The sequence below is a fragment of the Pelodiscus sinensis genome, chromosome 16, assembly GCF_052426305.1.
Source record: "Pelodiscus sinensis isolate ZL-2025 chromosome 16, ASM5242630v1, whole genome shotgun sequence".
NCBI lineage: Eukaryota > Metazoa > Chordata > Testudines > Trionychidae > Pelodiscus > Pelodiscus sinensis.
The window spans coordinates 25507568-25532588 of record NC_143067.1 but is presented as its reverse complement, the minus strand read 5'-3'; the positions used below and the strand labels follow the sequence as shown (position 1 = coordinate 25532588).

At 49.3% G+C, this 25021-nt stretch overlaps 1 protein-coding gene across 1 annotated transcript; it reads right to left on the bottom strand.

Moving 5' to 3' along the window:
- Nucleotides 1-16131: 16131 nt before the first annotated feature.
- On the bottom strand, nucleotides 16132-17692 carry LOC149523514 (uncharacterized). The gene is made up of 2 exons (XM_089769523.1): nucleotides 16832-17692; nucleotides 16132-16636 (listed from the first exon to the last, which is right to left on the bottom strand). The coding sequence occupies exons 1-2, from the start codon at nucleotides 17379-17381 to the stop codon at nucleotides 16164-16166; spliced, it is 1023 nt and encodes a 340-aa protein (XP_089625649.1). The 5' UTR covers nucleotides 17382-17692; the 3' UTR covers nucleotides 16132-16163.
- Between the last annotated feature and the right edge of the window lie 7329 nt (nucleotides 17693-25021).

Genomic DNA, 25021 nt, shown 5'->3' with positions numbered 1-25021 from the left:
CCACTTTGTATGTGTGTAATTGATTGTTTCATGAGTATGCTGAGATAACCTGATTCAAATCCTTCTCCAATCTCACGCCTCTACTTACCACCTGCCACCCCTTACTGGAACCCATAAAGGTATCATCAAATAATTACAAACCACAATAAATGGGGACCCCTCCTGAAGTAAATCTTTTCTGAACCCCTTGTTCTGGTCTTCAAACAAGGCCAGAACCTCATCAGGCTAATCATCAGAAGCAAGATACCCCACAGACCAGAACACACAAACTTAATGTGGCACTAAACCCTGCCAGAACAACAGATACAAAACTTGTAGACTCATCTCCACTGCTACCATGATCCATACTCACCACAACACACCTTTCAAGATCCAAGGGTCCTACATGTATCTATAACAACATACAGAGACATATTAACCGGCCACTTAATCTTCAGTGTCCCTTGAAATATGCTTTAACTATTTATGCTCAACAATCTATTCCATCTTATATATAGCTGTTGAGTCTCTGAGTACACACACTTCTAAGAACTGAAGAAGAGCTCCATGTAAGTTTGAAAGGTTGTGTCTTTCGCCAGCAGAAGTTAGCTCAATTCAAGATCTTCCTTCACTCACTTTGTCTCTCCTGGTACATATTACATTTAAAAGAGCACAGTTACACTGCTGTAGACACTCTCTATGCTGATGGGAGGGATTCTCCCAACTGTGTACGTAATCTATCTCTTTAAGAGGCAATAGCTCTTCCTTTGACCTAGTGCTGTCTACACAGGGATTTAGGCCATCTTAACCAAGCTGCTCAGAGTGTGCAGATTTGTTTATACTCAGACCAACATAGTTAACCAATTACATTTTTTATAGTAGACCAAGCCTAAATGGGACCCTGGAAAGGCAGAATCCACTTAAATCACTGCTGTGTGGATACTGCTCTGGAATTCAGCAACGGAGATTGAATGGAGTCCCCACGGCAACATCTGTGATATGGATGACTTTTGTGGTGGAGAATTAAAAATACTAATGAAAGGGAAACTTCAGTGGGTCATTCTTCCTGTCAAGCATGGGTGGGTTCCCAGCTCCCGGGGGGAGGGGGGGGGGGGCAGAATTGTCTCAACTTCAAACAAAAGAGCTATTCAGGAAGCATGTAGCTTTTATGAGGAGACTGTTGTGGTAACAAAATAATCCAGCTTGGTTGGTTGTTATTTCTCTTTCTCTTTTTGAATTGTGAGGTGGGGCAATTTTGAGATTAACCTGGCACCATAAATCACTGGAGGAGGAAATGTTTATATTTGTTTTGAGCCACAGCCTGCCTTCCTTTGTCTGATTTGAAATGAACACTGAAGTGACAAATGAGCCTGAGTTTTTCCTCTCAGGGCTCCCTGCGTTTCCTTGTGACAGTCCTGTGGACCCTCTTTCCTATCTTTTACGCCCTCGCTCTTGAGGCCCGCTCTGTCACTGCCATTCCCACAACCAAAAAGGAACTAAGTAGGAGCTCAGAATCTGTCAACACTTCTGCCAGAGGGTTTGGTTTTGTGAAGCGCTCACTCCATTTCTTTATCTTTCCCACAGGAGGAGAATGTGCTACCTCTGAGCTCCAAGAAAACATGCCTCATGGAGAAGATACTTGGATTGGATTTAGGTTAAAGACCTGGGCTTAATCATCAAGATGGCAAGGGCTGTAGGATATCTTAGATGGCTGATGAAAAAGAATAACTTCTCGCTTCATTCAGTGATGAGCCTTCCTTTTGTTTAAGGAGTGATGTTGGGCAACTGGTTGACTCAGCAGATTGGCCATGGAATTCTTTAGTCTGAATTCAGGTCTGTAGTGTAACTGTGTTGCAATTACAGCCTGGCCAAGTTCTCTCTTCTGGACCTAAATCCTGGGCTCCACAGACTTCCAAGTTTGGATAGTGACTGACAACTCTTCCTGGCTCTGGGTCTTTCAGCCACACTCCCAGATGCAGATCCTTGGACACCATTCTTGGGCAGTAGGACCCAGGAATCTAGCTGCCTTACCCCCCTGAAACCAGTGCCGCAGCCTTTCCAAGCTGACATATTCTTAAAATATATGCTTAAAACATATTCCCCAAGACTCCACTTGGCAGTGGGAGCTGTAGTTTCTAGATAAGCCCTGCTGGGAATGTGGCAGGAAAGCAGGGAACACAGGCTTAGCAAAGGAATTTCTTAACCATAGATACTTTATTTTTAATAAAGCATACTAGAGAGTTATGAGTCTCAGAGGGGTAACAGTGTTAGTCTATCTGCAAAAACGAGGAGTCCTGTGGCACCTTAAAGACTAACAGGACCTAACCATGTCAGTTATACGATCAAGGGCTCATATTCCTGTACGTCCAGCAATGTGATATATGCCTTCATATGCCAACAATGTCCCTCTGTGATGTATATTGGACAAACTGTTCAGTCGCTTGCCAGAGAATTAATGCTCACAAATCAGACATCAGACATCTCCACACAGAAAAACCTGTTAGCCTACATTTTCATCAAACTGGCCATTCCCTTAAAGATCTAACAACACGTGGCTTACTACAAAGAGACTTTAACACCAGATTACAGAGAGAGACTTCAGAACTCTTTTTTATGCTAAAATTTGATGCGTTGAGAATGGGCCTTTATTTAGATGATAATTACCTTACACGAGGTGTATGGGGTGTTCAGGGAGGGGTAGCACCTCTGATGTACAGGCATGTCGTGTCCTTTTAGGGCAGCTTGTCCACCTTTGGTCCTCACTTGTCACTCAGCTCTCACCTGTGGCTCCTAGTAGCTGTAGCATGTGCAGCAGCCACACCCCAGGCAACAGCTTCGACAGGCTGGCTAAACCAGGTTGAGAGTAGCCGTCGGGTCATCGACCTTCGGTGAGATAGGGACTTGTCTATCCCGAGCATGTGAAGACAGACTCCGGCGGATCGAGCAGATGAGACATATTAGAATAGGACCAACGGTCATGAAGGTGGTTTCTGCAAGCGATGTGGTACGCTAAGAGCACGGCAAAACATGAAAGATGCCCTGGTCAACCACTGCGCCCAGCCCATCTCCAACCATCTTGACATTAGTCCTGCCATTGGAGCAAGATGGAATCTGGGAAGAGAGAGTGAGGCTGATTATGTGCACCTCTCCCTCACTTTAATCCAATTCACGCGCAAGTCTTGACATCTCGACATCCCTTAATTCCCGTAAACCTTAAAGTCCTGTGGCAACGGGCGAGCGACGAAGCAGCAGGTGTGGATACATGGGGAGCTGTAGCCGCGGACCTGCACGCAAGCGGCTCAGGTCTAATGGTCATCTTCTTGCTGGCCGAAGCAACAGCTGGATTCAGCGTCTACCTGAGTGACTGAGCAGCCCTCTTTAGGATTGCACTGCTCACCTCCATAGTAAGAGGAAGGGGCTAGAAAAGGTGCCCTAAACATTGTTTGCTTCATAGAACCCTGGCCAGCTTACCGCGGCTGGAGGGGATCCCATCTCATGTGGTCGAACAATAAAATTTCAAACAAAATGCAAGGTGACACCACTCACTATTGGCACATGGAATGTACGCACGCTTCAAGACAACCCTTCAGCAGATCGACCAGAAAGAAGAACAGCTCTGGTCGCCAGAGAGCTCACAAGATTTAACATCGATATTGCGGCACTGTGTGAAACTCGTCTAGCAAATGAAGGTCAGCTCATGGAAACAGGAGGTGGTTACACATTCTTCTGGCGTGGACGCAGTGGTGACGAATGTCGTGAATCAACGTCAGTAGACTGAGGAACCCCAACACAGCAGCTTCACTAGCAGAAGATCTTGGCAACCGACTTTTAGAGCTGCAATTAGAGGAAAATGCTGAGAAGGACTGGGAACGCTTCTGGGATATTGTGCACTCTTCTGCACTAAAGGTTCTTGGACCCTCACACAGGAAACAGAAGGACTGGTTTGATGAAAACAATGAAGAGATCAAGGCCATACTTGCTGAAAAGCATCGCCTTCACCGTGCTCATCAGAATGAACCGTCGTCAACAGCTAAGAAAAATGCCTTCAACAACATTCGCAGGATCGTACAGAGCAAGCTTCGCAAGATGCAGGACTCCTGGTTGAGTGCCAAAGCAGATGAAATCCAGAAGTTTGCTGATAGAAACGATGCCAAACAGTTCTACGAAGCCCTTAGATCCTTGTACGGACCTCAGCCCTCAGGGAGTTCCCCTCTACTGGACTCAGATGGTGCAACTCTCATTACTGAGAAGACTCTGATTTTACAGCATTGGGCTGAGCACTTCCAATCCGTACTGAACCGCCCATCTTCCATCAATAACGAGGCGATTGATAGAATGCCCCAGGCGGATATCAACCGCAGCCTGGATGTCTCACCATCAGAGACTGAAACCTTACAGGCCATCAGCCAGCTGTCCAGAGGCAAGGCCCCAGGATCTGATGCGATCCCAGCGGAAGTCTATAAGGGTGGTGGTGCAGTGCTTGTCGACAAACTCACTCAGCTGTTCCAGTCCTTCTGGAATCAAGAATCTATTCCTCAGGAACTGAAAGACGCGTCCATCGTACACCTCTACAAGAGGAAAGGAAATCGACAAGTTTGCGATAATCATAGAGGAATATCACTGCTTTCCATCGCAGGTAAGATCCTTGCACGAGAGTTGCTGAATTGCCTGATTGACCACCTGGAACAGGGTTTACTACCCGAGACACAGTGCGGCTTCCACAAAGAGCGTGGCATGGTGGATATGATCTTCGCAGCCCGACAGCTCCAAGAGAAGTGTCAAGAGCAGAATCGTGAACTGTACACCATCTTCGTGGAGCTCACCAAGGCTTTTGACACTGTCAGTCGCGAAAGTCTGTGGCGCATCATGTCGAAGTTTGGGTGCCCTGACAGATTCATCCTGATGGTACGTCAGTTCCAAGACGGCATGATGGCTCGTGTTCTGGATGATGGAGAAGCTTCAGAGGCCTTTCCCGTCACAAACGGCGTCAAGCGAGGGTGTGTGCTGGCACCGACCCTGTTCAGCATAATGTTTTCAGCCATGCTGTCAGACGCCTTTCAGAACAGTTCCTTGGGAATCAGACTGAGATACAGGACCGATGGGAAACTGTTTAACCTGCGAAGACTCCAGGCTGTCACCAAGATAAAGGAGACTGTGCTACGAGACCTCCTTTTTGCTGACGACTGCGCCCTGAATGTTGGATCAGAGCAGGAAATGCAAGCCAGCATGGACAAATTCCCAGCAGCATGCGACAACTTCGGCCTTCTCATCAACACAAAGAAAACCGAAGTGATGCACCAGCCAGCTCCGAAAGCTCAACATCAAGAGCCCACCATCACAGTGAAGGGACAAAAGCTGCAAGCAGTGGACCAATTTACATATCTTGGCAGCACCCTCTCCCGTGCAGTGACAATTGACATCGAGGTCAACTGCAGAGTCGCCAAGGCAAGCTCTGCATTCGGCAGACTGCTGACCAAAGTGTGGGACCGCCATGGAATAAGCCTTGCTACAAAGCTTAAAGTCTATTGAGCAGTAGTGTTAACTACCCTGATGTATGCCAGTGAGACTTGGACTGTATACAGGAGGCACGCTAGGCAACTGAACCACTTCCACACGATTTGCCTCCTCAGACTTCTGAGGATCCGGTGGCAGGATAAGGTGCCAGACACAGAAGTCCTTTCTAGAGCAGGCCTGCCATCAGTTTACACCCTGCTGATGAAAGCCCAGACACGCTGGGCAGGCCATGTTGCAAGGATGCCAGATCATCGCATCCCTAAACAGCTCTTCTATGGTGAGCTGTTTCAAGGGAAGAGATCTCACGGGGGACAAAAGAAGCGATACAAAGATACGCTTAAAGCCTCTCTCAAGTCCCTGGATATTGACACCACCTCCTGGGAGACCCTGGCACAAGACCGATCGACATGGCACATGCTGATCTACCAAGGCTATCAAACATCTGAAGCCAGAAGGACAACCATAGCACAAGAGAAGCGAGCACTCCGTAAAGCCAGAGTTGCAAAAGCTGCAACAGTGGTGCCCACACATGTCTGCCCGACGTGGCAGAACATTCTGTGCCCGTATCGGCCTTATCAGCCATTTGCAGACACACCGTGGACAGTCCACAACCTGTTAGATGTCAAGGTCCTCTTCGAATACGATGGACGAACAACAGCAACAACAACAACAACAACAACAATTACCTTACACATTACAAAGACAGCCTCCCCACCTTTTGATATCCATAGTAACTCCAGATAAGCCACTTAACTGACGCTTACAATAAGCAATTTCCTCCTTCCTTGTAACTTCCCCCTCCAGCTCCCATCTTCTATGCTATGTATCTGCCTCCTGCTGCTCCAGCCCCTGCTGTCTCCCCAGCTATCACTCCTCCTTCCACTCCTTCTCCCACTCCTGCTTATTCCTCCACACCCTCCCCACCCTCCCGGGGATGCCGAGGCCCCTGCACTCGCAGTGCTGGGAGACAGTTGGGCCAGCGAGACCTCCAACCCTGAGCCCTGAGCTTCTCCTCCCCCTTGATCCCCTTGCCTCCCCTGCCATCTCCCTCCTCCCAGGTTTCCCCCTCCCCTCTCCCACCCTCCCTCTTCCCTTCTCCCACCTTCTTTCCCCAGTCTCACCTCAGTTTCATTCCCCCCCTATATTGTTTTGTTCAATAAAGAGACTTTGTTGTAATGAACACGTCTTTTATTGTACAGCAGGAAAGGGGGTTAGGGAGGAGTAAGTGGAAGGACATGAAGGAGGAATGAGGCACAAACCCCTGTAGGGCATACCAGACAGACTGATACTGCCTGTAGAACGTGCTGCCAGGCTCACAGCAACACGTCCAGGAGAAGCACTAGAGTGCCCAGGGGTGGCTCCATCTCTATGCTGTAGAGTACTGTTGTGTCCTGAGTGAGGGCAACCAGAGCACGCAGAGAATAAAATGCTTTGCTGTCCCTCAGTGAGGTAGGCTAGCAAGCAGGGAAACCTGAGAACTGGCGCTCCGGGAGGGTCCCTTTAAGCACAGGCCTCAGATACCTTGTGTGGCTGCTGCCTGAGGCTAACTCCTGACCTGATGCCCTTCCAGAACCAGTTCTGGCTGGCATTAATGTGATTCAGCATCAAACCAATGTGGATGCGCTATTTTGAAATAGCAAAACGTTATTTCGAAATGCATTTTGTGTCTAAACGCATTATTTCGAAATAACGCTGTAGTGTAGACATACCCTTTCAGAATATGATCTGAAGAAGTGGGTCTGTCCCACAAAAGCTCATCACCTAATAAACCATCTTATTAGTTTTTAACGTGCTACATGAGTTTTTGTTTGTTTGTTTTAGATTTATTTGGGTGTAAGCTATCCTGGGTAAAGACCACATAAACTAAAAAAGCGTTTTTTTCTCATGATAGCTTACACCCAAACAAATCTGTTAGGATATGTCTACACTACAAAGTTAGTTCGAACTAACTTTCATAGGCGCTACACTAGCGCTCCGTTAGTTCGAATTTAATTTGAACTAACGGAGCACTTAGTTCGAACTAGGTAATCCTCATTCCACGAGGATTAAGCCTAGTTCGAACTTACTAGTTCGAATTAAGGGCTGTGTAGACCCTTAATTCGAACTAGTGGGAGGCTAGCCCTCCCCAGCTTTCCCTGGTGGCCACTCTGGCCAACACCAGGAAAACTCTACTGCCCCCCTCCCGGCCCCAGACCCCTTAAAGGGGCACGGGCTGGCTACGGTGCCCGTGCCAGGTGCAAGCCTGCCAGCACCCAGCCAGCAGACCCTGCACCTGGCACGGATCGAGCCAGCCACCCTATGCCCCCCAGCCCTCCCCCTCTTCCCGGGACCAGGCTGGCGGCTCCCGGGAGCTTGCCCGGGACCGCAAGAGGCGGGCACCCGCCTGGGCTAGTGCGGGCATCGTGGACCTCGTCCACGACCTCTGCACTAGGCACAGGAAAGTGGCCATCTAGGGCAGGAGAGCTGCCAGCCTGGCCACCCAGGAGCAGGTGTGCATGAAAATCAAGGTGGTCCACTGAGACTCCCGACCCTGAGCCCTGAGCTTACAATGGCCGTCCTGGGTCAGACGAAAGGTCCATCTAGCCCAGTAGCCTGTCTGCCGACAGTAGTCAACCCTAGAGGGGATGGACCGAAGACAGTGACCAAGCCATTTGTCTCGTGCTATCCCTCTCCAGCCTTCCACAAACCTTGGGCAGGGACACCACTCCTACCCCCTGGCTAAGACTACTCCATGGACCCAACCTCCATGACTTGATCTCACGTCCCTTTAAACTCTGTTCTAGTTGTAGCCTTCACAGCCTCCTGCAGCAAGGAGTTCCACAGGTTGACTCTTTGCTTTGTGAAGAACAACTTTCTGTTATTAGTTTGAAGCCTGCTACCCATTCATTTCCTTTGGTGTCCTCTAGTCCTTCTTTATGGGAACTAATGAAGAACTTTTCTGTATGCACCCTCTCCACCCAACTCCTGCTTTTAGAGACCTCTATCCTGTCCCCCCTCTGTCTCCTCTTTTCTAAGCTGAAAAGTCCCAGTCTCTTTAGCCTCTCTTCATATGGGACCTGTTCCCAACCCCTCATCATTGTAGTTGCCCTCCCCTCTCCCAGCCTCTCTCTTCCCCTCTCCCACCTCCTTTTCCCAGTCTCCCCGAGTTTTGTTCAATAAAGACAGATTCCATTTTTGAACACAATTGTCCTTTATTTTGTACATCAAGAAGAGGGGCTAGGGAAGGGTAAGTGGAAGGAGGTGAGGGAGGAATGGGGTACGCGCCCCCGATGGGGAGGACTGGGCTGGCTCTGCGGGCTTCTGGGGGTGGAAGCTCTCCTGCAGCCCCCCAATTGCCCCCTCTCCCCAGATGGCAGCCTGCGGTAAGGGCAGCCGGTCTGATGGCCGAGTGCTGTGATGTGCCCAGTGTGGGTACTCCAGGCAATCCAAGCCAGGACTGCTTTGCAAGCGGGGCACCCCTGAGAACTGTCTGTCCGGGGTGGGGGTCGGGACCCTTTAAGCACAGCCCTTGGCTAGCCTGAGACAGCATCTTCACACTCTAAGTCCTCCTCTGATGCCCTGCCAGCACTGCTTCCGGCCATCCTTAAGCCTGGTTCATGGTCCACCTAGTGTGGACATGCTAGTTCGAATTAGCAAAACGCTAATTCGAACTAGTTTTTTAGTCTGGATCCGTTAGTTCGAATTAGCTTAGTTCGAATTAACTAATTTGAACTAAGTTAGTTCGAATTAACATTGTAGTGTAGACGTACCCTTATTCTTTAAGGAGCCACAGGACTCCTCCTTGTTTTTAGAGAGCTATAGGCAACAAAATCCTGAATGTGCACCCATAAGTGTGCACCCAAAGAATTTTTTTTAAATACACTTTGATCCCCCATTAGCCACACCCCTGACCTCTGTTAACCACGCCTCTGACCTCCATTAGCCATGCCTCTAGAGGTAACCCTCTCTGGGCAAGATGGGCACATGACCAAAAGTAAAAAGTGTTATGTGACCCCGGACCCAAGGACTTTTCCCACCATCCTCCTACCAATAGGGATTAGTTTGGTCCCCACCAATGCCCCCCCACGCAACTATCCTGCAATTGCATTAATCCAATGTGTGTGACATTAATGTGGGGGTGGAGAGGCTGGGGGGGAAGTGTTCCCTTTAAGAGTTTCCTCCCATGAGCAGAATGAATTTTGTGTTGTGCACCAGTACTGAATTCATGTGGCTTGTCTGGATGTGCCATTGTGGCATCCAAGTTATTAATAAATATCTACCTTTCCCCTCTGCTGCCATGTCTCCTCCCCTTGCTCCATCAACTCCTCTGGTGCCTGCTGACCCTCAGCCCCTCACCCTCCTCTGCTGTCCTGACTCCTGCCCTTCTCACTGCCCTCAGCCTTCCTGAGACCTGCCCCTCCTCCACCAGCTCTTCTCTCTCCCCTGTGCCCACTCCTCCAGTAGCCCCACTCTGATCATGTGCGCTACCCCTCCTCATTCCTTCATCTAACACCTCCCTCGCCTCTCTCCTCTGGTGCTGGTCCCTCCCCTGCAGGTGTCTGCCCTTCTGCTTCACCCCCAGAATCCCCTGGCACCTGCACCTTCCCTTACCCCTGCACCCTCCTCGTGCCTCCCCCTTCCCTCACTGCCCCTGCCTCCTTTGCCCTTTTTTCCCTGATGTCCATCCCATCACCACCCTCTGCCCCCGTTCCCCTCATGCCCCTGTGCCCTCACACATGACTTGCTCCAACCCCACCTTCCTCATGCCCACCCCTTCTGTGAAGCCTTCTCCCAGCACCTCCCCCTCCAATCCCCAATGCCCTTACCCTCTCCTCTTCCAGCATCACCCTGTCCCCCCTCCCACAGACATCTCTCCTCCTGCCCTTTTCCTCATTGTCTCCACTTCCCCGCTAGCATTTGTGTCTTCTCTACCCTGTCCCTTTGGTGCCTTCACCTTTCTTCCCCCTCTCCCCTCCCCTTCTGTACAAGCCCCTTCCTCTCCCACCCCTTCCTCTTATCCCCCCCCCCCGCCCCTTACCTTCAGCTTCTGCCTTACAGCTTGCAGGGCTGGAGTCAGAGCCAGCCCAAGATGCAGGGCCAGGCAGGGGCACCCCTGGGGCGATGTGCGGTGCTGCAGGGCCAGGCAGGGGCGCCCTCAGGGTGCCATGCGGTGCTGCCGGGACTTGCAGGGGCGCCCCCAGGGCGCCGCATGGTGCTGCAGGGCCGGGCGCTGCGCGATGCTACCGGGCCGGGTGGGGGTGCCCCCGGGCAGCTCAACAGTGCCACCCCGTGCGCTCCGTAGTGCCAGGCCGGGCAGGAGCACTCCTGGGCGCCTTAAGAGTGCCATGCCGTGCTGCCGGGGGTGCTCAAGGGCGCCACGCTGTACTGTTGTGCTGGGTGGGGGCACTCCCAGGTTCCACAAGGGCACTGCGCCATGCTGCCATGCTGGGCGGCGGCATTCCCGGGCGCCTCAGGGGCGCCGCGCGGTACTGCTGGGCTGCGCGGTGCTGCTGGGCCGGGTGGGGCCCAGGGCACAAAAATGGCTCAGGCTAGCTGGCCCGAGACATTAGGGTGTGCCTGGGTACATCCGGCACACGCCGTGTGCACGCCAATGTGTGCACCTCATAGTCTGATCTTATTCTTTCTGTGAGTCTTGGGGTCAGTGTGCTTTCTGTTTTCTTTCTCCTCTCCCTGACATCCCTACCCGTGGTGCTTTGAAAAGCACCCTTCTTCTAAGACAGGCTCTCCCATTTCCCTGGGGGTACGTCTACTCTACAGGACAAAGTCGAATTAAGATACCCAACTTCAATTATGTTTATTGCGTAGCTGAAGTCAAAGTAGTTTCTCTCTGCTTTGATGCTATCTATACTGAAGGAAGAGCACTCTTCCTTTGACTTCCCTTACTCCTTGTGAAAGTAGGGTTACTAATATTCACAGGAATGATCCTCTCACTTTGAATTAGCTCTCTTAATTAGACCGCTAATTCGAACCCTGGAAGATTGACAGCGGCAGCTTCGATATTCCTCTGAGTGCTTCAGCCAGGAGACTTCCATGTTCTAACTCCTCTGTCAGCTTCTGTGCAGACAAATATGCAAAGTCAGTATCCCTACCAGTAGAAACCCCATTGTTCCAGTACAGGAGAAACATTTAACATTAGTGGCTCTTGATGGTGCTCTCACTGCTTCTCAGATACACTCTTCCCTTGAGGTGTCAAGTCCCCACTACAAAATGGATGCTCTAAACAGTGGTTTTCTCTGGGGGTCCACAGACTATGTCTAAGGGATCCATGAAAGGTGCTCAGATCCCCCAAAAAGGCATTCTGTTTTTCTGATCAAGCCACAGTATAAGACCTACACGTCCAAACCCAGAACTATTGTCATTACCATAGCAACCCACAGTTTTGCCCCCTTTCTTGTGCTGTGTCAACTGCCATGCACAAACGGGAGAGCAAAGAGGCCTGAAAAAGGCTTCACTCCGAATTGAAGCAGACAGCACAAAACCAGTTCACCATTTGGGGAGATTTCTGAATCAATCTGCCATAGTTATCACCTGCGTGAAATGAGCCTGCAGCATCCCATTCCAGTGGACAGGTCTCTTCATCACAGTGGCATAGTCTGTGTTTAGGGCTTTTGAGGGCCAAAAGCTGAATGAATTGTGGAGACTTTTTTTTTCCAGGGAAGTGTTTCCACGGACCCAGCCCACAGTCACTGAATATGCTCTCAACTCCTTGCACAAACAGAGGTGGGAATGGTATAGATGATCTGCAGCAGCACTGTGGCAGGGGTATTTTAATTTACAGCAAGCTAAACAACAACTCCTCTGGGCTTCCTGCTTTCTGTAGAGCGGGCTAAAGATTATGATCATCAGAACTGCCTTTCAGACAGGACCAAGGGAAAAGGAAGCTGGTCAAGATGAGTAATCACCCCAGTATATTTGATTTGCTTAATATGAAATATGATATTGGATACAACAGCTGAACACTGGGAATTTATAGTCTTCAGAATAAGTGCTGAATTGTTCCAGTATCAATCAATAACAATGGTGAATAGAGGTTATAAAATGACACAATGTGAAGGCAAAAGAGGAAATAAAGAAAACTCCAAAATAACCATTAAAGATAAATGTGTTTTTGAAAAAGCTTCTATTATTACTAGGGCCAGTGAGTGAATTTTGTGCTCATAACTGTGTGTGACTGATAACAGGAGCTATCACCAACCTTAATTCAGGCTGTGCCTGCACCCCAAAATTCTGGCAATGGCTTTCGATCCTGTCTTGCAAGCGCCCCTGCTATTGTAATGCTAATGCCTCCCTGTTCTCCCCCAAAGCTCTAGGATGGCACCTCAGTCCTGCTCTGCAGATCCTAGACTGCCCTTTGGAGTTACAGGCTCTTATGGTGAATAATGTACATTTTTTATGATGTGGGCAGACTGGGTTGAAACACCCATAACAGATTTTCACTTGTAACCTAATTCTGAGACAAATTTTCATAGGGTATGTCTACACAGCAAAGTTATTTTGAAATAACAGCCGTTATTTCAAAATAACTTTCCTAGCATCTACACAAGCCAACTGCTATTTCGAAATTAATTCAAAATAGTAGAGGGCTTATTTTGAACTTGGTAAATCTCATTCCATGAGGAATAGTGCCAATTTCAAAATTGCTATTTCGAAATAAGCGCTGTGTAGACACTAACTTCAAAATAGGGGGCCTCCAGCCCTTCCCAGGGTGCCCTGCTGGCTGCCCTGGCCACAAGGTAACTTCCGACCTGATGCCCTGCCGGGACCAATTCTAGCTGGTCTTAAATGCGATTCAGTGCCAATTAGTGTGGATGCACTATTTTGAAATAGCAAAAAGCTATTTTGAAATGCATTTTGTGTGTAGACGTGTTATTTCAAAATAAGATATTTTGAAATAACGCTGTAGTGGAGACATACCCATGCAGAATAGCACCCCCACTGAAATCAGCAGGAATTGTGTATGCAAAGCTAAGGGTGATACCCAGGGCCGTGTCCAGACTCAGGGGTTTTTTCGGGAAAAGTAGCCTTTTCCCGAAAAAACTTCCCCTGCGTCCAGACTCAAGCCGCGTTCTTTCGAAATTATTTCGAAAGAACGCGGCTTTTCTTTCGATGGCGGTAAACCTCGTTTCACGAGGAAGAACGCCTTCTTTCGAAAGTTCCTCTTTCGAAAGAAGGCGTTCTTCAATGTAAAGAGGCCGTCTTCGACAGAGAGCATCCAGACTCGCTGGGTGCTCTCTTTCGAAAAAGCGGATTTCTCTTTCGAAAGATCCGCCTGCAGTCTAGACGCGATCTTTTGAAAGAGGCTCTTTCGAAAGATGCTTTCGAAAGAGCCTCTTTCGAAAGAAGCCTGCAGTCTAGACATAGCCCAGATGTCCAGAGGTGAAAGATGATATAGTTTCTTATTTGTCATTCCATGGCTTTGCAGATGCCGGTAATACATAATGTTATTTGTAATTTTCCTTTCTAGAGCAAGCCCCTTGCCTGTCAAACACAATGTCCCTAAATCAGCTCCTGCATGCAGAAAGTACATGCATAACCACAACTGAACCATAAGGGTACGTCTACACTACAGCGCTAGTTCGAACTAACTTAGTTCGAATTAGTTAATTCGAACTAAGCTAGTTCGAACTAGCGCATCTAGAACTAAAAACTAGTTCGAACTAGCGTTTTGCTAGTTCGAACTAGCGCGTCCACACTGATTGGACGCAGGGGGGCATTTAAGGGCAGCTGAAACCGGTTCTGGCAGGGCATCAGGTCAGCAGTTGCTTTGTGTGGCTGCTGTCTGAGGCTATCTGAGGCTCGTGCTTAAAGGGACCCCCCTGGACAGCCGGTTCTCAGCTTTCCCTGCTTGCTTGCCAACCTCGCCGAGGGACAGCAAAGCATCGGTCTCTGTGCCCGTCTGTGTCGGTGCTTCCCTTCGGGGGGGACCGCCGCAGGTGGCAACATGGAGCCACGGCTCGCCCTGCACCTTCTGGTGCACGTTCTGGACTTGCTGCTGCAAGCCTGCCACCAATGGCTCGAGGCTGCCTGGCACCACCTGGGGAACGTCAGCCCCCTGCCTCTCCACCTGGCCGTCCTGGGGGCCGTGGAGGAGCCGCGGCGGCGCCCCGGCACCGGCGTGCCCCGCCGCATCTGGCGTCTGGACACCAGCAGCGACTGGTGGGACCGCATCGTCCTGGAGCACTGGGACGACCGACAGTGGACCCAGAACTTTAGGATGAGGAGGGACACCTTCCTGGAGCTCTGCGAGTGGCTCGCCCCTGCCCTGCAAAGAAGGGACACTCGCATGAGGCCCGCCATCCCCCTCCAGAAGCGGGTGGCCATCGCCCTCTGGAAGCTCTCCACGCCGGACAGCTACCGATCCGTCGGGAACCAGTTCGGCGTGGGGAGATCCACTGTCGGAGCAGTGCTCATGCAGGTACGGCGCTCGTCGGCCACCGAGCCGGGGGGGAGGGGGGCTGCGAGGAGGGGATGGGCCACCCCAGGGACAAAGGGGGGGGCGGGAGGAGGCGAAGGCGCCCCGCACCGGAGAGGTCGGGCTGTCCCGGCCGTACTACACGCCGCCAGGGGGGTTGCTTCCGGGAGTGGGGCGCGGGGCACTGCCAGGGCACGCACGCTCCCAGCCACCCGGGCGCCCCACTGATTGACGCTTTGCTGTGTCTCTCTCCGCAGGTGGTCAAGGCCATCAACCGGGTGCTGCTCCGCAGGGTGGTCCGCCTCGCCGACCCGGACGCCGTCATCCGGGGATTCGGCGCCCTCGGCTTCCCCAACTGCGGGGGGGCCATCGACGGGACGCACATCCCCATCCGTGCCCCGGAACACCAGGCGTCCCGGTACGTCAACAGAAAGGGGTACTTCTCCGTCATCCTGCAGGCCGTGTGTGACCACCGGGGACAGTTCACGGACATCAATGTGGGCTGGTCCGGCAAAGCACACGACGCACGGGTGTACCGGAACTCCTCCGTGTGCCAGCGGCTGCAGGACGGGACCTTCTTCCCCGACCGCCACATCAGGGTCGGGGACGTGGACATGCCCGTCTGCCTGGTGGGGGATGCCGCCTACCCACTGCAGCCGTGGCTCATGAAGCCCTACACGGGGCACCTCAATCCCTCCCGCCAGGCCTTCAATAACAGGCTGAGCAGGGCCCGCATCGTGGTGGAGGGGGCCTTCGGGCGACTGAAAGCCCGCTTTCGATGCCTCCTCACCCGTCTGGACCTGGCCGAGCACAACATCCCTCCCGTGGTGGCGGCATGTTGTGTGCTCCACAATTTGTGTGAGCGGAAGGGGGAGGCTTTCTTGCCAGCCTGGATGGCTGAGGCTGACCGCATGGCTGGACACTACGGTCAGCCCCGCACCGCCGCCGTCCGGGAAGCCCAGCGGGGGGCCATCCGGATTCGGGAAGCCCTGCGGGAGAGCTTCCAGGTGGAGGAGGAGGAGGACTGACCTCTCCCTGCATGCCCCACCGGGGCCTTCTTCCACCCTACCCCCCCCTTCCCCTTTCCCCTCCCTATCTACTGTACAATAAAGACACCTGGTTTTCAAACAAAAACGTCTGTTTATTTCAGAGAACTGGGGTGGGGGAGGGAGGAATGAAGGTGGGAGAAGGGAGGGGGAAACCTGGGACAAGGGAGCTGGAAGGGGAGGGGAGGGAAGGGAGGAAGGGAAAGGAAAGCTCAGGGGTGGGAGTCCGGCTGCCTCTCCCGTCTCGCCACACTGCGGGTCCGGGGGCGTCGGTGGGGAATGGTTGTGGAGGGGGGGGCAGAGAGGACAGGGGGTGTGGAGGAAGCAGGAGCGGAAGCAGGAGGAGCAGGGGGAGCAGGGGGAGCAAGAGGGGGAGAAAGAGGGGGAGCAGGGGGAGCAAGAGGGGGAGCAAGAGGGGGAGCAGGGGGAGGAGGAAATGGAAAGCGGTCCAGCAGGCTCTGGAGGTGGCCTCGCAGGGCACGGCCCTGCTCCTCCAGGGCCTCCAGACTCCTCTGGCGCAGCCTGAGGTCCTCCTGGACCCAGTGGTCCTGGAGACGGAGCTGTCGGTCCAGGAACCGGAGATGCCGCCTCTGGTAGTCCTCCTGGTTCCTGGCTGTCCTGCTTGCCCGGGCGCGGGCGGCTGCTGCAGGCGGTGTGGTGCGCCCTGCAGGCCCCGGTGCTGCAGCTGTGGTGCAAGAAGACCAGCGGTCAATTACCCCAGGGGCCCAGGTGTGTGAAACCCAGCTCCCCTCTGCAAGGCCAGGGCCCCTGCAGGATCCCCAGCTGCTGCTCCGTGGTGGGCAAGGCCCAGGCGCACGGTCCCGGGGCTCCCTCTCGCCTCAGCCCCCCGTACACATAAGGGGAACACGAGGGTACTCACAGGTGGACGCCTCCCCGGCCTCTGATGATGCAGGCGAGCGGCTCTGTGGGGTGCCTCGGGGGTCCCGGGTCCTGGGAAGGCTGGCGGCAGGCTCCTGGCTCTCAGAGCCCTCCTCCTCCTCCTCCGTCTCCAGGAGCGGTCCCTCTGCCCCGGGGTCAATCACGTCCCGGGGGGCAGGGACGGCATGAGGCCCCAGGATGCGGTCCAGGGCATGGAAGTGGGGGCAGGCCTCCGGGTCAGCCCCTGGCAGGCAGGCCCGGGAGTAGGACTGCCGCAAGTCCTTAATTTTGCAGCGCACCTGCTCCCGGCTGCGCTGGTGGCCCCTGGCGGCCAGACTGGCAGCCATGCGTCCATAGACGGCCGCGTTCCGGTGGCTAGTGCGGAGATCGTGGACATTGGAGGCTTCCCCCCAAACCTCGATGAGGTCCACGATCTCCGCACTTGACCAGGCGGGCGCCCGCCTTTTGCGCCCCCGGGCAGGCTCCCGGGAGCCGCCAGGCTGGTCGTGGGGAGCAGTGGAGGGCTGGGAACCCTCGGATGGCTGGCTCATTGTGTGGCAGGTGCAGGCTGTGCAGGCACGGGTGCTTGCAGCCTTGCAACTGGCACAAAGTGAGTAGCCAGCCCGTGGCCCTTTAAGGGCTCCGGGGCCGGGAGGGGGGCAATAGAGTTTCCCTGGTGTTGGCCAGAGTGGCCACCAGGGAAACCTGGGAAGCCTTAGCCTCCCACTAGTTCGAACTAAAGGGCTACACAGCCCTTAGTTCGAACTAGCTAGTTCGAACTAGGCGTTAGTCCTCGTAAAATGAGGTTTACCTAGTTCGAACTAAGCGCTCCGTTAGTTCGAATTAAGTTCGAACTAACGGAGCGCTAGTGTAGCGCCTAGGAAAGTTAGTTCGAACTAACATCCGTTAGTTCGAACTAACTTTGTAGTGTAGACATACCCTAACTGTCCACCATATTTTCCTCAAGCAAAAGCATTGGCATTGCTTGGCATAGTAACATGCTCTGAAATTCAGGCTCTTATGGACCAGCTTAAGGAATGGTCTCCCAAGTCAAGGATCCTTCGGATAAAACATCCTGACCCAAGACTTTTACACATGGTAGTGTCAGCATGGCCACTTCAGCTGATTTCAGCCTATCTTACACAATATAAGAGAGGTGTTTTTTTAGGGCATGTCTGCACTGGAGAGTTATTTCAAAATAACTGCCCTTATTTCAAAATAACAAGGTGAGTGTCCACACTACCAAGCCCATTATTTTGAAATAAGAAGTTTCTTATTTAGAAATAATAACTCCTGCTTGTGAAGAGGAATGGCTTATTTCGAAATAGTTATTTCAGGAGTTATTATTTTGAAATAATTTATTTTAAAATAATTTCCCAGTGTAGACATAGCCTTAATACATCAAGAAAGAGCCAGGATTCCCACATGGATGTGTAGTCTGATGGCTAGAACAGGAGCTGGCAGTCAGGAGAGATAGGTGCTGCTATTCATGACTCTGCTATTGAATTGTGGGGTGGTCATTGGCAAATAATTCCCCCTGCACATGCCTCAATTTCCCCCATTTGTAAGAAAATTACAATTAGGCTGTGTCTAGACTGCAGGTTTTTTTAGAAAAAAGTAGCCTTTTTTCGAAAAAACTTCACCTGCACCTAGACTACAGCCGCGTTCTTTCGAAATTAAATTGAAAGAATGCGGCTTTTCTTTCGACTGTGGTACTCCTCATTTCACGAGGAATAACGCCTTTTTTTGAAAGTGCTCTTTCGAAAAAAGGCGCTATGTAATGCAAACTGTGCTTTTTCGAAAGTACTGGTTGCAGTCTAGACGTAGCCTTGTTGATGCTGTTAAATCTGTGGGGACTTGAACAACAAGAAGGAGCAACATGGTGGAAAGCATAAAGAATGCACAGGGTCATTCAATCTTCTTCCATTTCAACCACCAATGTAGGGTAGCAATGGGCTGAGAGTAAAATAATGGCCCCTCTGAAATGAATGGTAGTTTTGTCATTAATTTCTGTGAGTCCAGAATTTCACTCCAGCTTCCAATTTTAGAAAGGCTACTTTATGAGATTATAGGAAAGGGAACTCTGTGTGCTACAGTATGTGCCCTGTTCTATTTAGTTCAAGAGGAAATTCGTTTTTTCCTGAGAGCTTTCTTATCAAATCTGCTGCATATCAAACCGAAAATAGCTTTTGTGGCTGTCGGTCAGAGAGATTTTTCTTTCAGTTGTATGGGATCATTCCAAGAGTTGATGGAAGGAAAGATAGAGCCAATTAGAGTGGCGTCATGGGGGTGAAAGAGGGGCTCTGGTAATGAAGCAAGCAAGGGCCAAGCAAGTGTGACTAAGTGAAGGTGAAGGATTGCCCTTCCACTCTTGATATAAAAATCACCGTCACATCCTGCCTTTCTCCATAGGGAAGGGTCAGCAATTGTTCTCTTTTAGTCAAGAGGCTCAGCTGTGAAGGAGGATGAGAAGAACGGCTTTCAGCTTCTCACTCAAGCTACTAAGAATCCAGTCTCCTCACTGACTGATGCAGTAGAACGTAATGAGGAATCACAGTCCAGCCACTGACAAAGTGGAAAAGAAGGAAAGTGTAAGGAAAGGATGAGGAGGGAAGTAGGATAGTTTTGGACTTTATGCACTGGCTTGGGTCTCAGGAGGGCTGTGTTCAGTTCCTGCATCTGCCACAGGTGTCTGGTGTGTCCTTGGGCAAGTCACCAAGGCTAACATTTTCAAAAGCGATGTAAGACACTTAAGAATCTAATTACCATAGGAAGTTATAAAGAAGAGCAGTTGTCAGTAGGTCACAGTCACTAAGGTGCTGTAGAAAATGTTTTAAATCTCTGTGTGCCTCAGATCAAATAGTGGAAGAAAATTGTCACAACCATATATACCAAAGGATACAAATAAAAAAAAGTGAACATATATGAAAAGGACAAATCAAATTTCAGAACAGAAGGGGGATAGCGGGGGGGGGGGGGGAGGGAGAAAGTAAATGTCTGTGAGCTACTGATATTAGAGGTGATAATTGGGGAATCTATCTTTGTATTGGTTAAGATAATTAGCATCTTTATTCAAATTTGAGTATAAAGTGTTGAATTTAAGCATGAATGACAGTTCAGAGGATTCTCTTTGAAGTGAAGTTTTAAAAGGTCTTTGAAGCAGGATGTAGGTAATCAAGTTGTTGAGACAATGTCCTTTCTGGTTGAAATTGCAAGAAACTGTTTTTTCTTTGTGATCCTGTCTGATATCTGTTTTGTGGGCATTGATCCTTTGGCGAAGTGTCTGAGACGTTTGACAATGTACATAGCAGACGGACACTTTCGGCACATGATTGCATAAATTATATTTCTGGATGCGCAGGAATATGTGTTCTTGATCTTATAACTCACTTGGTTGGGTCCAATAATGGTATCAGCAGAGTGAATATGTGGACAAAGCTGGCAACGGGGTTTGTTGCAAGGGAAGGTACCAGGGTTGGTATTAGTGTGGTATGTCCTGTGGTTGTTGGTAAGAATCATCTTGAGGTTAGGTGGTTGTCTATAGGAGACTATGGGTCTGTCTCCCAGAGCCTCTTGGAGTTTAGTATCCTGTTCCAGTATAGGCTGTAGTTTATTGATAATGTGTTGGACAGGTTTAAGTTGGGGGTTGTAGGTGATGACAAGTGGTGTTCTATTGTTGGTTTTCTTGGCCTATACTGGAACAAACTGTCCACCTGTTGGATACTGTCAACTTTTTCTGCTTATTAACAACCCGAGCCAAATTCAAGCTGGTCACCTGGAAGAGAAAGGTGCCCTACCTCAAGACCATCCAATCCCCTTTTCCATCCAGGTCACCTGTGTCAAGTCAAAACAAATATTGTGTGAATTTCTTATACAAAGCATGTAATTGCTTTTAGATTTACTATTGTGTGTGACATTCATCTGTGTGATGAGATTATGAGCTGTGTTTTGCACTGTTATTGTATGCTAACAGTCCATGCAATTAAATCTCTCACTGGTGTTTTTTCTATGCTATTGTGTGGTAATGGACTGATCTTTCTGTTTAAGTCAGGGTAGGCAATAATTTTTGATGAGGGAGCAACTCCAAGAATTTGGTAGGTGGTCAAGGGCTGCACTCTTCCATATTAATGGAAGAGGTGCAGGGGTCTGGGATGGAGGTTAGGTACAGAACGGAGCTTGGAGTAGGGAACTAGGATGCAGGAGATGGGGTGGGAAATGGTGAATTGGTCACTCTCCAGCCAGTCACTTCCCGCTCATAAGATCAAGGTCATTTGGTTTCACAATAGTTGATGGAATCACTTAACAGGAGTGAAAGCGGGATTCATAAGAGTTGGTTGGAACCCGGAAAGACAGGTGACACAGAGAGAATGGATCAACATTTCCAAAATAGCATCAAGAACCCCGATATGCCACCGATGAGGGCTAAGAGTGTTGAGAAATTGGGAGATTGGATAGCTCAGCAAACCACCATGTTAGTTTTATAACCAGACCCTATAAACAGTCCCAAAGACTGTTTGGGAAGTGGAGACTGAGTTCTTCTCTCACCTCTAATGCTGAAGCAAAAAACAGGACTATGTAGCACTTTAAAGACTAACAAGATGGTTTATTAGGTGATGAGCTTTCGTGGGCCAGACCCACTTCCTCAGATCAAATAGTGGAAGAAATCCCCGCTTCTTTGCCTATGCCAATTAAACTATTTTACATGGCTCCGTTGACAGAGCCATGTAATCTAGACATAGCCATATAGTCTCACAAGCATACAATTCACACATAAACTTGGATGAGAAACTACAAACATGGCTTACATCAAAGGCATCAAGTACATAAGCCAGCTAAAGCATCTCTGTGACTAAGTAGCCAGAGGGCTCTCTGCATTGGTTCCTCTGCGCAGCACACGTTTAGGGGAGGGTGACTACGTTAGCCTGGCATGTCTACTCAGCACATGAAGGTGTGACTATACACAGGTGGGCATATCCAGGCTAGTTTTAATCGAGCTAGTGCAAATAAGGGATGTGGCAGCATAGACTTCAGCATATGCTAGCAACCTGCATATATACCCTAGTGGTGTTGTAGTCAGGTTGCTAGCATGTGCTGAAGTTCAGCCTAGCATGTCTTCCCTATGACTGCTACCCAAATTAACTAGATTAAAGCTAGATCAGGTATTCCTACCTGTGCTACGATCTCATCTTCATTTGCTGTGCAGATTTATCTTATTCCTATCCCCACTGTTTGGCAAGACTTATAGGGAAAGGGATATATATGACTGTGTATTGACCTGAAGGGCAGCTACATTTTTATTTCCATGACTCACACACATATACGCACCCTTCATTCCCCTGCTGCCATTCGCAAGTTACTTAGTCATCCTCATTACCTCATTCATAAAGTAACCCCAAATGACCTGCTGGATGTAATATGTACACTATAGATACATGTACGTACATTATATATGTTTGCTTGGACTGGCATTCTCAGCCCAGGATTAGCAAGAAATGTAGCAGGTCAGGACTAACTCTGGTAACCACAGCATTATGTGTTTGCATCTAGGCATATGTGAAAGGGGTGGGAGCTTATGACTGGCATGGCAGTTGTTGCTTGTCAGGACTGGCAGAATTGTGCCAGGGTTCAGAAACTGTTCACACAAGGAATCCACAGATCAGGACAGAATCACAGAACACTAGAACTGGAAGGGACCTTGAGAGGTCATCAAGTCCAGTCTCCTGACCTTACAGCAGGCCAAGCACCATCTATATCATCCCTGATAGATGTCTATCCAATCTCCTCTTAAATATCTCCTGTGATGGAGATTCCACAACCTCCCTAAGTGTTTTATTCCCATGTTTAACTACCCTGACAGGAAGTTTTTCCTAATGCCCAACCTAAACCTCCCTTGCTGCAGTTTAAGCCCATTGTGTCTTGTCCTATCATCAGAGGCCAAGAAGAACAATTCCCCCCCCCCCTCCTTTCTGTGACACCCTTTTAGATACCTGAAAACCACTGTTATGTCCCCTCTCAGTCTTCTCTTTTCCAAACTAACCAAGCCCAGTTCCTTCAACGTTGCCTCATAGCTCATGTTCTCTAGACCTTTAATCATTTTTGTTGCTCTTCTCTGGACCTTCTCCAGTTTCTCCACATCTTTCTTGAAACGTGGTGCCCAAAACTGGACACAATACTCCAATTGAGACCTAATCAGTGCAGAGTGGAGTGGAAGAATGACTTCTCATGTCTTGCTCACAACACTCCTGTTAATGCATTCCAGAATCATTTTAGCCTTTTTTTGCAACTGTGTTACACTGTTGACTCATATTTAGCTTGTGGTCCACTATGACCCCTAGATCGCTTTCTACAGTACTCCTTCCTAGTCACTTCCCATTCTGTATGTGTGAAATTGATTGTTCCTTCCTAAGTGGAGTACTTTGCATTTGTCCTTTATTAAACTTCATCCTATTTACCTCAGACCATTTCTCCAGTTTGTCCAGACCATTTTGAATTATGACCATATCCTCCAAAGCAGTTGCAACCTCTCCCAGCTTGGTATCATCTGAAAATTCAATAAGCATGCTCCCTATGCCATCATCTAAATCATTGATGAAGATATTGAACAGAACCTATCCTAAAACAGACCTCTGTGGAACCCCACCTATTATACCTTTCCAGCATGATTGTGAGCCATTAATAACTACTCTCTGAGAATGGTTATCCAGCCGTTATGCACCCACCTTATAGTACCCCCATCTAGGTTGTATTTCCCTAGTTTATTGATAAGAAGGTCATGCAAGACTGTATCAGATGCCTTACTAAAGTCTTGGTATACCATGGCCACCACTTCTCCCTTATTCACAGGACTTGTTATCCTGTCAAAAAAAGCTGCCAGATTGGTTTGATGATTGGTTCTTTATAAATCCATGCTGGCCTTTACATATCACCTTATTTTCTTCCAGATGTTTGCAGATGAATCTTTCCTGCAACAAAAGTTAAACTGACAGGTCTGTAGTTTCCTGAGTTGTTCTTATTTCACATTTTATAGATGGACACCATATTTGCCCTTTTACAGTCTTCTGGAATTTCTTCTGACTTACATGATTTTTCAAAGATGATAGCTAAAGGCTCAGATACCTCCTCTATCAGCTCCTTGGGTATTCTAGGATGCATTTTATCAGGCCCTGGCTACTTGCAGACACCTAACTTTTCTAAGTAATGTTTAACTTGTTCTTTTTTTATTTTATCTTCTAAACCTACCCCATTTGCACTAGCATTCACTATCATCCCTTCATCATCAAACTTCTTGGTGAAAACCCAAACAAAGAAGTTATTAAGCACCTCTGCAATTTCCTGTTATTGTTTCTCCCTCTTCACTGAACAATTGGGCCTACCCTCTTCTTGGACTACGTCTTGCTTCTAATATAATTATATAATGTCTTCTTGTTACCCTGTATGTCTCTAGCTAGATTGAGCTCGTTTTGTGACTTTGCCTTTCTGATCTTGCCCCTGCATAACTGTGTTGTTTGCTTATATTCATCCTTTGTAATTTGACCTAGTTTCTACTTTTTATATGACTCCTTTTTGATTTTTAGATAATACAAGATCTCCAGGTGAAGGCAAGGCAGTCTTTTGCCATATTTTCTAGTTTTCCTACACAGCAGAATAGTTTGCTCTTGGGCCCTTAATAATGTCCCTTTGAAAAACTGCCAACTGTCTTCAGTTGTTTTTCCTCTTAGTCTTGCTTCCCATGGGACTTTACTACCATCTCTCTGAGCTTACTAAAATCTGCCCTCCTGAAATCCATTGTCTTTATTTTGTTGTTCTCCCTTCTACCATTCCTTAGAATCATGAACTCTATGATTTCATGATCACTTTCACCCAAAGTGCCTTCTACTTTCATGTTTTCAACCAGTTCCTCACTATTTGTTTAAAATCAAATGAAGAAAAGCTTTCCCCTTAATAATTTCCTCCTCAAAGCTCTGAAAAACAAGGAGGGATAGCTCAGTGGTTTGAGTATTGGCCTGCTACCCTGAGAGTTGTGAACTCAATCCTTGAGGGGTCTATTTAGGGATCTGGGGCAAATTTATCAGGGATGGTACTTGGTACTACTGTCTGGGCAGGGGACTGGACTCAATGACCTCTTAAGGTCCCCTCCAGCTCTATGAGATAGGTATAATTCCATTTGTTGTTGTTGTTGTTATTAAATAAA

Bases quoted from the DNA above. Each gene is read 5' to 3' on its own strand.
- LOC149523514 (XM_089769523.1), bottom strand. From the start codon at position 17,381: ATGAGCCAGCCATCCGAGGGTTCCCAGCCCTCCACTGCTCCCCACGAC. The intron at 16,637-16,831 runs GTGAGTACCCTC...CTTGCACCACAG, and splicing joins GGCCGGGGAGGCGTCCACCT to CTGCAGCACCGGGGCCTGCA.